Source organism: Parus major, chromosome 9 (genome assembly GCF_001522545.3).
Source record: "Parus major isolate Abel chromosome 9, Parus_major1.1, whole genome shotgun sequence".
Taxonomy (NCBI): Eukaryota; Metazoa; Chordata; class Aves; order Passeriformes; family Paridae; genus Parus; species Parus major.
Window position 1 is genome coordinate 17,260,674 of NC_031778.1, and position 14,630 is coordinate 17,275,303.

The 14,630-nt window shown below is 38.3% G+C and overlaps 1 protein-coding gene across 11 annotated transcripts in view; it reads right to left on the reverse strand.

The window, feature by feature from the left end:
* Positions 1-14,630, reverse strand: part of ATP11B (ATPase phospholipid transporting 11B (putative)) — a 65,893-nt gene that overhangs the window by 4,998 nt on the left and 46,265 nt on the right. For 5 of the 11 annotated variants that reach the window (XR_004498682.1, XM_033516681.1, XM_033516680.1 and 2 more), the window contains one exon: positions 3,622-3,755. Coding sequence is in view for 10 of the 11 variants with exons in the window: in XM_033516681.1 (XP_033372572.1) it covers positions 3,622-3,755 (134 nt within the window). In the remaining variant the exon portion in view is untranslated. Of the gene's footprint in view, positions 1-821; positions 3,756-6,803; positions 6,927-11,118; positions 11,205-14,630 lie in introns of those variants that run through there. The other 6 variants (XM_033516678.1, XM_033516677.1, XM_033516675.1 and 3 more) reach the window with 4 other exon arrangements.

Consider the following 14,630-nt stretch of genomic DNA (forward strand, 5'->3'; position numbering starts at 1 on the left):
TAACAATAAAAGAAAAGTTTGGCTGACTGGGAACTTGTACTCTAGAGGTGAGGAGAAAGTCTATGAGAGCAAAAGATAAAAGTGTTACGAGAGCAGGCAAATGTTCCTCTTTAAAGGACTAATCTACTCATTTCATGTAGGTACCTGCAGTTCATTCAGACCTTTGGAAACAGAGGCCAATTCATGCCTGCTCTGTAATTAGCACACAGCTATGGCTATTTCCATCACTGTGAATTAAAACAAGCAGAGGTTTTTATGCCTATTTTGCAGCTGAAGTTTTAACCTCAGGAGGCTGTGAATGCTGCCTGTGTACAGAGGCACCGTGAGGCTGCTCCTGCAGAGCCCTGTGGAGCACACAGCCAACCCTGGAAACCCAGCACAGCCGTGTGCCAGTGGGAAGCTTCCATACTGCCTGAACCTGGGGGAGGCAAAACTACAGCCAGGAACCTATTTCTGTTCTATTTCCCTATTTCCCTTCTGTTACACTTCAGAATGTCAGGGAACCACCCCAGACATCAGAGCTGCTGACTCAAAGGGGTCTCACAATGTCTTTCACTTGAGGACAAATTACTGCTTGGGAAGAAATGCTGTTCTTGGCTGGACAGCATTATAGGGCCATATGGGAAAGCTGAAGAAGTTTAGAAGGCAGGAAACCAAAACACAACGAGCTTATCTTCCAAATTAGGCTCTGTCAGAAATCTGCTGTTTCTTTAGAACTGTTCCATGCAGTGCCTTGACACAAGAACCACTAATGGGAGACCCAACAATTCAGCAATGACTCCTACTGTACAAGTCATGTATGTGATCCAGCATTCTTAATATTTTAGTGACTGACAAGTAGACAGACAATTTAATGGAACATACAGACAAAAATGCATTTTAACATACCACACCACACATTTTATATTCTAACTGGTGAAGGAAGCTATAGAAAATACTTCTCAAATACATTTTACAAGCAGTAAATTAAGCACAAAGAGACTATATTCCTGTGGCCCACTACTCCAAGCATTTGTACGACTTTGATTCATCAAAGTTTTTATCAAAATTTGATACAATGTTTGATTTCATGTTATCATATTTGACAGAATATCATATTTGACAGAATATCAGGAGCAGAGAATACAACACAAGCTGGCTACAGCAACATTATTTAAAACAGTGCTCTTCATTCTACAGCACTTGCACAAACAACATATTCATCAGCATCATTTCAATCAATGAAAATAATTTGCAGCTACCTCCTGGTTGAATACTTAGCTGTTTTATAGAGTACAAATACTCAAAAGATCATCCTGTTGGGGACTGCACAATCTTCTGGAGATTTCAATAAATAACAAAGCAGCTCAAGCTCATGAGCAAAGCCTGAACAATTTTAAAATCACCCAACAGTTTTCTTAATTGTACCTTCAGCATTTCACAACTTGTAACTGGGTCATGTGATTTAAGCAATTAGTAATTTAAAACATGATTACAGACTTTTTCATATTAGCAAAAAAGTGTAAGAGAGAAAATGGTTCCTTGACTTTTAGATCAGGTTTTAAGTGTCAATACTGAGTGGAAGGAGCCGAAATCATTGGAGAAAAGAAATATGACTGACTTTAAAATCTCTTTTCTATTTGTACTGTACATAAATTTAAGTGAAACTAGAAGATTGTTCAGAGCAATTTCAACCAGAGGCAGAAGCAAAACCCACAGAACTTCAAGCCCTTAGTGTAGCACCAAGATAGTTTTGCATATTCATTGAACTTAATCCTAATGTCTGTGTTTTAAGAACTCTAAAATTATTTGGCTAGATGAAACTTCTTCTGAGAACTACATGAGGTAAGCAGAAAAGAAACCTGAGAAAAAGCAGTCTTGAAAAAAGTGTTTAATATTCTGTCAAATACGAGTTAGCTTCAGTAAGTATTTTTAAGTTCTTAAGGAAAAAAAATTTGAATGGAACAAAGAGAAAATTGTAAAACTGCAAATACATTGCAGAAAACAAAACCCAAAATACCTACCTTATAAGACTACAGGTTACTAAGGCAATTGTTAACTAACAATCTGCCCTAATTAGATAACAATAAGTGAAAAGAAGTAGCATGAGAAATTCCTCATTTGGAAAGCACAACTTTACAGAGAAGTGAAAAAAAAAACCCCAAAAAAGTTAGAGCAACCGCTACCAAAATGTTGATTTTTAGATCAATTAAATGCTCACCTTGTAGATTAAAAATTCTATTAAACTGTTTATTTTACACATCATGCCCGCTTTCTACACAGCAAGTTTGAATTAAAAATGTACTTAATTGTAACAGTTCATTTTTCATATGGAATGAAACTTCTTGCATACTCATACCCTAGATTTGTAGAAACATTGAATAAATTTCATAAGCAAGCCAGAAGAGAGAGACTGACTGAAAGCACAGACACCATGTTCAACACAAGAGTTCCAACAGAGATGAGCTACAGACCAGGCAGTACCTAAAGGCAGAACCAGAGCTGACAAAGCTGTCAGGGAAAATTACTCACATGAGATTTGATACCCAGTGAATGATATCACAACCTTTAACTGAAAGAGACAAAGTTCTTCAAATACAAAATGAGTTTCCTTAAAAATGTGTGAAGTTCAGTGTTTTCAGGTTTGCCTTTTGACCAATGAAGGACCGTGATATCATTCAGGGCCAGAGATTACGATGTACAAAAGACTATTTTTATTTCTACCCCCAAATATTTCCATATTTGTTTGCTATCCCGCTTTGTTAAGGAAATGGGGAGATGGCAAATGAGAGGATTCAGTGAGAGCTCCTCTCCCAGTTGGGCTGAGTGCAAGAACCATGCTGCTCCTCAGACATAATCAATTACTCAACGTGCTTCTACCCCACTGACGTTTGTTTCACACGTGGCTTGTGAAGGAAAGATTTATTTTAGCACATACTTTGGAATGGCACACATGATTTTGACAATATACCTTCTGGAACCCAAAAAACATTGAAAATTCTTAGAACCTGAAGACTCTGTTCTGTCAATCACTCTGATTTTAGAAATAGATTATAAAAGTTATACTACAAAAATATTTCATCTTCATATCAATCAATGGCTGAAAGATTTAAAGGCTCTCCTCCTAACAGTGAAACAGATTTAAGGGGTGGGGGGAATGTGAGCCTTTTGTATACCTTCAGGAGTAATGCAAGCTCCAAGGTAAATATTTGGAGGTTGTACATCAAGAACCAAAGGGAAAAGTCTTTCGACTTTACAAACAACTCCTGATTCATGAAGGCAAAATGTAATCATAAAAAGGAGAACAAAAACAGCAGCAAGGCTTGATTTTCTAAAGAGAAGAACGTACAAATCAAGAGAAATTACGATAGATACAACACAAGAGCTTGTAAAGCCAAACTAAACACTTTAACAGAAATCTTTCGAAAATCGTTTTTCCCTTCCCCATCCCAAAAGAAACCACTCAAAAAGAAACAAGAAGCTAATCTTTTAGGATGAAAAAAGTACAATAAAGAGGTGCATTTTCTACTTAGATAAGCAAAACCTGCAGCTGGTTTCTAGACATCTATTGCTGCAGGCTCATCGGGTTCCAGTTTATAGGAGAATCGTCTGCAGCAAAGGCTATTGAGAGAAATGCCACACCTGTTGACCCGGCTTGGGCTACACCTTCCCATTAGTCGTTCCAGCATTCTTCTAACAGATGTGCATGCTGTTTCCCCATCTGAGAAGCAGCACATGGAGTCCAAGCAGTTGATACCTGAACCTGCCTCAGTAAGCTGGAAAGAAAAAAATAGAAAGAAAAAAGAAAAATCAGTATTCACAAATTCTAGCAATGAAGATGCTACCAAAAAACACTTAGGAAAAGCAAGTTTTCTTAAAGCTAGAATGTTGAATATTTTTCAATTTCATAGGTGAACCACAATAATAATATTATTACTCCCTCAGGTCTACATACTCTAAAATTTATTCTTCCTGAGGTTTGAGTGCAGCCTTGTTGAGCGCATGGAAATTGTCTGGCACCACGTCTGCCTAACACTGGAAATGAACTGGTCAGGAATTCCCACCAACAAACCCCACAGCAGAGCACATGCACTTCCAGCTGGGATGCCTTCATTCACCTCTGTGGCCCTGTAACAATTTATACATCTATTTTAAGGGAAATTTATCAAGACAAAACTTTGGGCTGCAGAATACAACACAGCCACCCGATCCCAAGTAATTCTTCCTCAAGTGCACAATGCAATTTCCTAGAATAATTTACATTATATCACTACCACAGATACCCTTGGCTTGGTATGGAACAAAAGCACATTCCTGATTGTGTGACATGGCTTATCCAAAAGCAAACAAGATGTCAGAAAGGTTCAGTCATGTTCATGCCAGCATGAAGAATAATTCAACATTAGCATAATAAACTCCTTCAACAGCTCATGTTTTATAGGTGAGAAAAAAAACGAATTAAAGAAATAAAATGAAAAGAAAGCAGTAACAGATATATGGGTGTAAGTGCCACCAACCAGTGTGCTCCTCCACAGCACTGCTGCATCAACTGCAGCATAACTGGAATCTCCTACTTCTGCAGAGAGACCATCCTAAAATGACTTCAGTAACCATTCCAAAGAGAAATAAAAATGTGAAGTGTGGGGATGCTTTTTAATTTAATTTTAAACTCTCCAGGAGAGCATCCTGTCAAACAAATACTGAACACAGAGGCTGAACTTAAGCATCCATTACCCTCTCCTCACACCAGTGAAAGAAGAATTCTGGGAGGAGGCATCTTAGTCCATGACGGGACACAGCTCACTTAAGACCTTCCCACAACTTTTCACTGCAACATCAAAGGTCAGTGACTGTTGTCTGAAGATTCTGTTTTTGAGCCCCAATTTCTTCCACGCCATCCACAGTTGCCAAACACTGCAAGGAAAGCAAAGAACCTCAAGAGTTCCCTATGGGAATGGTTTACTGTGAGTGGACACCCTCTCTTTCCTAATTCTCCCCAACAGGACACGTTTACAGCGTCACAACAGAAGAACAGCCTACACAACAAAGAAGAGGCAGCTAACAGAGACAAGAGGCTTTTGGAAATAAAAGAGAAAAATCTCAACTGGTAGGACAAGGAGGAACACACGCGGAACTGGTGTTTGTTCCCATGCACCTTTTCCTGTGCCTGCCCCTTCCTCAGCCCTGTGCCACATCCCCCACAGCCCCTCCAGACCTTCCCATCACACCACTCATTGTGATGCTCACAGAACTGCTGCTCAGCAGCTGTTGGAACACACAGGATTCTCTAAAAACTGAGCCCCCTGATCCTGTGGATGCTGCACCTCAGAGGCTGTGGCTGAGTACAGGCAGTAAATGCTTTAACTCACACATCTGGGGGGTCTTTGGGACACAAAAGGAACATTTACTGTGACAATGAACTTCTGTACCTGAAAGGCAGGAGCAGAAGATTTACAGGTGACAGGTCTGGAAGGGGTTCTGGTTTAAAGACAAACAAAACAAAACACACTTCAACAGAGCCTGAGTCCCTGAACACCATGTGATGACTACCACTACTGCAGTGCCACAGAAGATACCAGAATCAGAACTGCACACTTTGCAGCACTGCAGTACCAGCAAATATGACCTTCAGAGCCAGCTCAGACTGTTGTCTCAGAGTTGTGACACAAGAGATTACACAGAGCAGAAGGAATTCCCATGTGGAGGTCAGCAGGCAAACCCCCTGCTGCAGATGGAGTGACCTTCACAGGTGTGGTCACAGCAGTACAAAACTTTAACATTCCTACACTCAGGATTTCAAAGAGAGTATTTAGTTCATCCATTATTCTCAAGCAGACCTTTAAAGTTTCTGCAGAAAGTCACATTACAATGGCTGTATGCTGGATCAGATGAACCAGAGCATTTTTTTCCTTAGAATCTGTTACCCTGAGAGCCAGCAGTCCTGGATATTATCCAAAGAGTGTCAGAAAGAGGAACCAAGAGGAACCCAAAAAGCTTCCAAGGAGCAAATCCTCAGCTCTGGATTTTGGAGGTGTAATGTCTCTTTTTCTGGAGAATCTCCTTTATTCTTCACCAGTAAGATACAAAAAGCTAGGATCATGCTTGAATCACAACTTATGAAAAAATTAGTATCACTTTTTTAAAAAATGGCAAGTGAGACCTTATGTAAGCCTGGAAACAACAATTCTGTTCTGTCAAACAGTTAAGTGTAAAGAAATACTGTAAGAACAATAAGAACAAAAAAAGCCAACTATATTTTATATATAGATATGTTGTTTATCATTGACTGGTGAACATGGATTTTTTTGTATTTACACCCACTACCTGGAAGGAATATGCTAAAGAGTCCCTTTTCTCACTTTTTCTCTGTGGAGGACAATTATGGTCATAGTTTTATAGCAAAGAAAAACCTGGCATGGCAAGGCAGGAAGGCATAATGTTCCCTGGAGACCTGAAACAAACCCTCAGGAAACACAAGGCAGGAGAGACAATGCTTTAAAAAAAATAATGATTATGGAGAAATACCAGATATTATTAATATTTGGGCAGCAAATAAAGTATGTTCATAAGGTAAGATCTGGAATCTCAAGAAACATAATACTTCATATGAGAATGGCCCACTGGATGTAATAAATCAAAAAGCAATTGAGGTGCAGAACTAAAGAATGATTCAGCTTGATAAAGAAAAAAAAAATCAGCATTCTGTGATGCAATTTTTCTTGTAGATACCAAAAATATGGGTATTTTGGAGATGGTTCAATGACTGTCTCTGTATAATATATGTAAATAAATACACACACATTAGGGTACAGTGGGAGTACTACCTAGTGGAGGTAAGAACTGTCGGGCAGGCAAGATGGGTCTAGCAGCTGCCTATTGTCCTCCCCTCTGTGCCTGCTTTCAGCAAAGTCACATGCTGAGCTGACTGAACCCTTATCTTCTTCCATCTGGAAGGACAGAAAAGCAACAGATCTTATAAAGCACCATGCTTGCATTGCTTTAAAACAGTTATCATTGTTACAAGAACTTTCACAGGTCTGGTCTTGAGAGAACAAGGAATATTTACAAGGTCAAGAGGCAATTTTTATTTTTGATAGATCAAATGTGGCTTCTCAGCACCCAACTGTTAAAAGTGTCTGGCTGTTTTGTTCTCTACAGATTACAACAAGAAAACCCCCAAAATTTGGAATCTATCTAAAATTCTTAGTTTTTGGAGTTTTGTTCTTCCCCTTCTAACAGAAAGGATCATTTCAGTCTGTTTGTTGCAGGTAAATAATTGCTGGTTATTCCATATGCCACAAGACAGACATTTCAACCCAAGATTTAATCACACTGAAAAGCTGGGACTTTGAGGAATGGGGAATGCATGTTTAATCCTGTACACCAAGTTAAGAGCACTGCGGGGTATTTTCCTGACTGCAGGTCGCAGCTGCCAACATTCTGATGCCACAGAGATGTTTCAGAAAATTGATATGAGATGGTTATTACTATTGTACAATTAAGTTAAAACTTGTTCCCTACTGTAAATCTCACAATCTTTAACCCTTAATATTCCGTATACCAATCTACAATTAGATTTAAAATTTTTAAATAAAATATATAGGAATATTGACATCTAACAACTTCACTGCCATGATGTTTTCATCATGTCTTTTTCTATTCTTTGTATCAAATGAACCTACAAGTGCCAAATTATTTCATTATTTCCAAATCATTAGACAAAAGTTTCTTCAGGTAAGTAGTATGTGCACTTTTGTGACTGAAGTCAAATCCAAAATGGTACATTCTTCCCTCATTTCCTCATCTTCCTGTGATAGCTTCTGTGGATTAGCCAACAGATCCACACCGAGCTATGCTAACACAATGAACAGGTCTGTAAAGGAAGAGATTACCCTTGACCAAAGTGCAGCACATCAGGGTGTTCTAGCACACCTCACTAGTGGAATTCCTACTTCCACTTGGGCAACTTTCTTGGAAATTACACACTCCTTACAGAAAACATAGGTGGCAAAAGGAACAGAGGCCTGTCTGCTCTCACACACAGCTGGGCTGGGTCAGAGCTGAAAGCTGTAGGGGGGGAATCCTATGGAACAGGAGCTAGAGTTAAAAATACAGACAAGGAATGAAGGCCATAAAGCCAGGGCCTGAAGCCTGGAGACAGCTGAAGAGCAGATCTGGACTGAGATGAAGGGAAAACCAGGCAATAACAGACTCATAGGGCTGGAGGAAGAACAGGGTTTGGCTGTGACAAGGTAAATGCTCCAGAGCCCCAGATACAACACTGTGCACTGACAGCCTTCACAGTAAATAAAACTCTTTCTGTGTCTTACATTTCTCCAGTTCTGGGTACAGTTCATAACACACTGTGCAAAGGTAGAAACTCTGTAAACATAGCTAATCAGTAAGTAGAATTAAAACATCTGTCCAAGCAACTCTTCTGAAACATGGCTTAAAATTTCTGACAGTTCTTAAAAAACACAAGACATGTAGACATACATGCACACAGAACACTTTCTTTACAGATAAAAACATGGAATGACATAAGACTGGGACCCAGTTAGTACCCTAAGATACTTATTTCACACATTCCAAGAGCAGGAGAGGCAGCTGTGGAAGAAAGCAGTGCTCAGCCAGACTCCAGCTAAGCACAACACCTGCACCTGCTGGCACCACCTGATTTCCTCTTCATCCCATGTTCCAAAAGGGACAGTAAAGTTCACAGGCAAGGCTCCAACACGCACACACGAGACTGCAATTCTGACTTACAGGAATCACCTGGACACTTAGGAGATCCCCTCAAAGATCTTAACTGTACATCACCAATGTACTCAATATAAACTTGAACATTTTTTGCACACTGTGAAGCCTACAGAAATAAAAAATTATTGCAATATCACACTTCTCTTTTAATTTGCATTCATAAAGGAAGTCTTCTTTTGATCTCAAGAGAAGAGTAAGCATTTTGGCAGAACAAGGCATAACTCAGTTTAACCTGCAGTTATGCTCCTTTTGAGACATTTAATACATATTTACAAACAACAAAAACCTGCTGAAGTCTGTTCATCAACCTCCATGCATTCTGCAGTCACAAAGGATGCAATCCCTGGGTGGGCATGTACAAATGAGGTGTGACAGGTCAGCTGCTTTACAGCTACATATTCACCAGGCAGCTGTTTTGTTTCATGCTCCTACAGTTTTCCTTGGCTTCTTTGCCTTATTGCTTTGGGAAAACCACAGAAAGCAACTCAAGCTCTATACTCCAAATTAGATTTTATTTAGTATAATGAAGTGAGTGGCTTCTGTCTATCAATTGATTTTCCTTTTCACTGTTTTAGGCAAGGATCCACAGGATAACTTTTGAACTTTATCCAAAGATAGAATAAAGAACTAGAGAAACCTGAATCCTTGTTTGCTGCTTGTTGCACTTTACAAGCTCAACTGCACATTAGAAAGCAGCCAGTGCTTGTACTTCAGGTACTGTCAGATATTCAAGTGTGAAATCTGATTTACAAGAGAATTGGATTTACATAATCATTTTTTACTCATGGACAAAACAGATTTCCCTTTTTTTTTCCCTACTCTTCCCTAAGTTTAATATGAAGAAAACTGCCTCACATTAGCAGGGATTTTCCTGGTTTTAGTATTTTAATGGCTATAGTGCTGCATTCCTTGACAGCTTTATTTTTCTTTGATTATCCAGCTGTTTAACCATTAGGATGTGTTTAGTTTTTGAAATTTTAACAGAATCTTCTGTTCTAAAATCTTTGGTGTAGATATGATGTGACATAACTCACTTTAATAATTCATTCAGAAAACAGAGACTTACATACATTTAGCCAAAGTTTTTAAAAGGTAACTTGATAAACTAAGGTATCTGATAAACTAAGAATTTGAAAAGCTAACTTGTAAAGGCTTTTGCAGAGGAACCTCCCCAGTATGCTGATAAGTTTAACAGCTTTCAAAAGCTATACTGTACTTTGCCTGTTTTAAAGGTATTAAATGCTGAATTCAAAACAAAACAAAATAAAACCAGCCCACCACTATCCCCCTGGGTGTTTGGAAATCCAAGGTGTTGTGTTTCACACTGGGGTCACTAACTCCACAACACAATGACTGCTTCAAGTTTTGCCTTGTAAAGTTGTAGTGGACTCTCAGAGGAAATACAAAACTTTACTCTTTTGGTTAAACAGACAGCAATTAAGTCCCTAAAATATAGGTTGGTTGGTTCTCCTAGGCACCTATTTAAACATTTTTAACAACAAAGTCACCTTGAAAAATATTTAAAAGGAATCAGATCTTTGCATTAATTCTTGCTGTAGGATGTAGAAGTAGGTATTGGTGGAATTGAAAAGATTGAGACATATGAATGCTTAAATCTTACAAAAGAGAACCAGCATTTGACAGCATTTAATGTGCTGAACACAGTATGTTTGAAGAGCTGCAGAATCATGTTTTACCTACACAGACACATGTATGCTTTGATCTTGTTTTGAATAATTTTCTGGGACTTTGTAGCCAAATGCCTTTAAGAATATGTATCTATACACATTGAAAACAAACAACAATCACTTTATAGCTGCACAAAACAGACACAAAAAAGCCTCAGCTGCACAAGGGTATGGATGCACCCAAGCTTCAAACATTTTCTGCTCTTTTGACACAATTGAAAGCAAATTAAAATGGGCAAATAACTTGCAAGAAATTGCTGCCTGAAGTACATGGATCTTCCTGTCACAGCCTTATAAAGCTGAAATTATCCAGCATGCAAAATGCACTGTTAATTTTTATCATAAAGAAACTAAAAGCATTATAACCATGCTAGAAACTATGATTATTTAAAAATGGATGCAAGAACAGCTGATCTTTATTCTGGAAATTGAGCATCATGCTAGGGATGTTTTTTTCCTATTAAAAAAAATAAATAAAAAGCACGTCCAACACATGCTACTTAGGAGAAGCATTTGGCTCAGAAACACAGAGCAAAGGCAAGAAATGACCAAACTGAATGTTTCTGCGCTACAGGTATTGCCCTCTCACCCCACTAATATATATTCATGCCTCTTCCAATCTCTCTCAGCACTGGTTAGTTCACCTTGAGCATGCATAAGAGTTGATGAGGAACTGTCCCTCCTACTCTACCTAATTTTGCTCAGCTGATTCCTTGCCCTGGACAATGGCTGCAGTGCGATGAACTCGTCACTTAAAGCAACTCTGTTGGAGTACATCTACAATTGGACAGAGAAGGGATGGAACATACATGTCAGTAAGTAGCAGCAGTAATTTTCTAAGAGAAAGACACAGGACAACACATTGTTATTTAAGTGGAATACACATCATATACAGAACACAAGCCTCGTACCTTCAAGACAGCTCCTGGGACCATCACAGCCAGTCACTGTTTGGCAGGACCATTCTTAAAGTACCTTTGCTTTCATACTGAGAGAAAAGGCCTACACACTTTTATACCTGTGCTTTACCAGACACCTTTATTCTGTATTGCTTTCTCCCTTCAGTAGTGCTGTGATTTATCTTTACCCAAAGATTTATATTTTGATTCACATTTACCTTACTGTCCAATTCTTCCTGTATGATTCTTTAACAGACCTGTATTGAGAAATTGCCCACAGGCTACATCAGGGCACCTGACCTCAGTGAAACATAAGATGGCTTTTCATTAGGCCAGCAAAAACCCCTTGAAACACAGCAAAACTAAAATAAAATACAGTAACACACATTCACCTTAAGTGCATTAAGGAACATAAAATTAAGCAAGCTCATCCTCTGTAAAAATCAACCCATGCTTGCCTGTCAATTTCTTAATTTTTATTTTCACAAAATAAGATGCTGTATTAGATTTAAATTGCTGTAACAGAACAATATTTACATTTAAAAGCCTATCAAATTTCTCTCTCATATCAGTTAAATTTCTCTGCTCTCTTATGAATAACTTAGCTACATGTAACATCTAACAGATCAGAGGCAAACTCACACTTGATGCTTAAAATCAAGGTTAGGCAGATTCCTACAGATAGAGTGAATTCAGAGCACTAAGTCAGGTAAGTCACACACAAAAAAAATCTGCAAAATTAACACAGTAGAGACAAGCACTTTCAGCTGAGAAATGTGTGTTTTGCTCACTGCTCCTGGGATTAGTTTAGAATTTAAATGATGGCAGACAGAAACAAATAACCTAAATAGCTGCAATTTAAAAACAAGGAACTAGGTCATGTAGCAATTTATCTTGCCATGATAAAAACACAGTAACTATAAACCAAGCCTTTTCTTTCCCCCAATATGAAAATATGCTAATGTTGTCCTACAATTAAAAATGAATAATTAAACATGTTCAGTTTTACAGAGGGTGCACCTACACTATGAAAAATAATTTAAAAGGACAATATACAAAGTTCCATATTTACTCCTTCAATGGCTTCCACAGAATGCATTAGCATCACTCATCACCCTCAGCACTTAGGACTAAGATTTTCTCCAAACACTTCCTATCTGAAAGTTGGTCTCTTCCTCTGCTTGGAAACAGAAAGAAAAATATTTACTAGGAATTTTAAGCACAAATTATGAGGTATGATCATAAAAGAAACATTCTGTCACTTCTTGACAACAAATGTGCTAAGCTGATCATCTGCTCCTCTTCAGTTATATCCACTTCCTCATTGCAAGATCAGGGAATGAAATCCAGTGGAGCTGACTGTCCCATTAAAGCAAGAGTTGGAAAATCTCAACAGATTAAACCGCAAGAAGGGAACAAAGAGGTGCCTTCTTTTTCCAAGAACATTTGTAGCTATGATTTCAGTATCAGACACACAAAGAGAAACCACTGGATGGCCTGAAGAATTTTTGGTCAAATCCCATTTCAGATATCTTGACTTTGCTACATCAGGAATTAAGAATTTGTGGAGAGAAAGAATATTTTGGTAAACAGAGACCTTAGTGCTGACTCTGTCAAGTGCAAAGTAGAAAGCAAATAAGGAAAAAGAAAAATGATAACTAATAGAGATACACAAAGCAAAATCCCCAGTCAGGAATTAAGCTATAGCCACAGGAAAGGTGTTAGATACTCATCAAGATTCCTTCTTAGAAATAAAAAGTCCTTCTCTATCCTTGACTGCACAGCTGTAATGGCATTAAAGTGAACTCAAAAATTCTTTAGAAAGGACTCCTAAAGCAAGAGAATGCAGCAGAAGTGTAATACAGGATGAAGGCAAGAAAATCCGTGTGGCTTTTTAAGTTTTAATTCAAATACTTCAAGAACATGAAAACCCTCAAGAACCACACCAATACTGTGCCAGACAGCAACAGGTGATGTACAGCAAGGAAGGAAAGAGAGTGTTTGATAAATATTGCTACTAGTTTTTGAGGGGAGAAAAAAAGACAGGTAAGTATCATTACCTACAGACACTCTAATCAAAGAAATGCAGTAATGGTGCAACCCAGAGCCTTACCAGGTCTATCTGAAAACTCTTATGAAAGCCAGTGGTTATTCACTTCAGATTTTAGCTATTAAATTTAAAGACAGGAAAAAGCAGCCAATATTCCAGTTTTGGAAAGGGACTAGTGGGATATTTTGGCTAGCAGTAAGCTTGTCAGCATGATGCTGGTCCTAGGCAAATTAAGAGAACGTCTGACACAGATTTTTTTTTTAACACACAAATTAGAAGGATAATATAATTTAAGTAAATCCACGTGCACTTACATCAAAGTAATTACAAGGCTAGATGCTAAAGATACCAGCACTGATGCAGTGCAGTCAGGATTTCTGCAGGCACAGAGCTCAGTGCCACCTGCATTAAGCAATTAGGGAACCACAAAATCGATCTGGCACACAGGTGGACAGAAAGCTGCTAAGAGGTTTCAGACCATTAAGTGTGCATGGGATGTCTCTGTCAGCTGGGTTCTTCATTCACTTTAAATATTTTTGGCCCTATGCTAATTGAGCTCTCATCAATGACCTGAAAGAAACCAACATCACCACCTGCAGATGTGTAGAAAGAAGATGCAGAAGATAACAGGTTACTGATGTATGTTATTCTGTAATCTGAATGTAGCTGGGGACTCATTATTTCCATAGTTGGCATAGAAGTCTGCTGTGCTGTAATATTGTGTCCTCTGGTGAAATCCAAAATTCAAGATGAGGTTGAAGAAGGGTGAAAATTACAGGAGAAACACAAGAATGATGAGAAGATTCTAAAACAACCTTCTTGACTAAGATGCAACTCCAATCTACCTATCAGTGCTAAAATTAACTTGATCACAAAGCTAACTGTGAATAAACAAAAACTGTAATAGAAACCTAGTTTAGCAGAAGGAGTATAAAAAGACAAAATGCTGAAAACTGAAACCAGAGAGACAGTCACTATTAGAACAATAGGTCAGGATAATTTCTCCGTAACTGTCTCTAAAAAGAAGAAAACACTCAGAGATGAGATATTTACCTTAAAAGACAGTCTAATCTCACCAGAATGATTTAAAGGGTTTTTTTTGTAGCCTGTATCAGGCAGAAAGGAGATTCCATTACCACAGCATAACTTTAGACCTTGTCTATCAATCTGTGAAACTGCCACATGGGTAATTAGCTTGAATATAGAATCAACAATTGAATGCATAGCATCAGAAATGACTGAGATTTAAAAAAT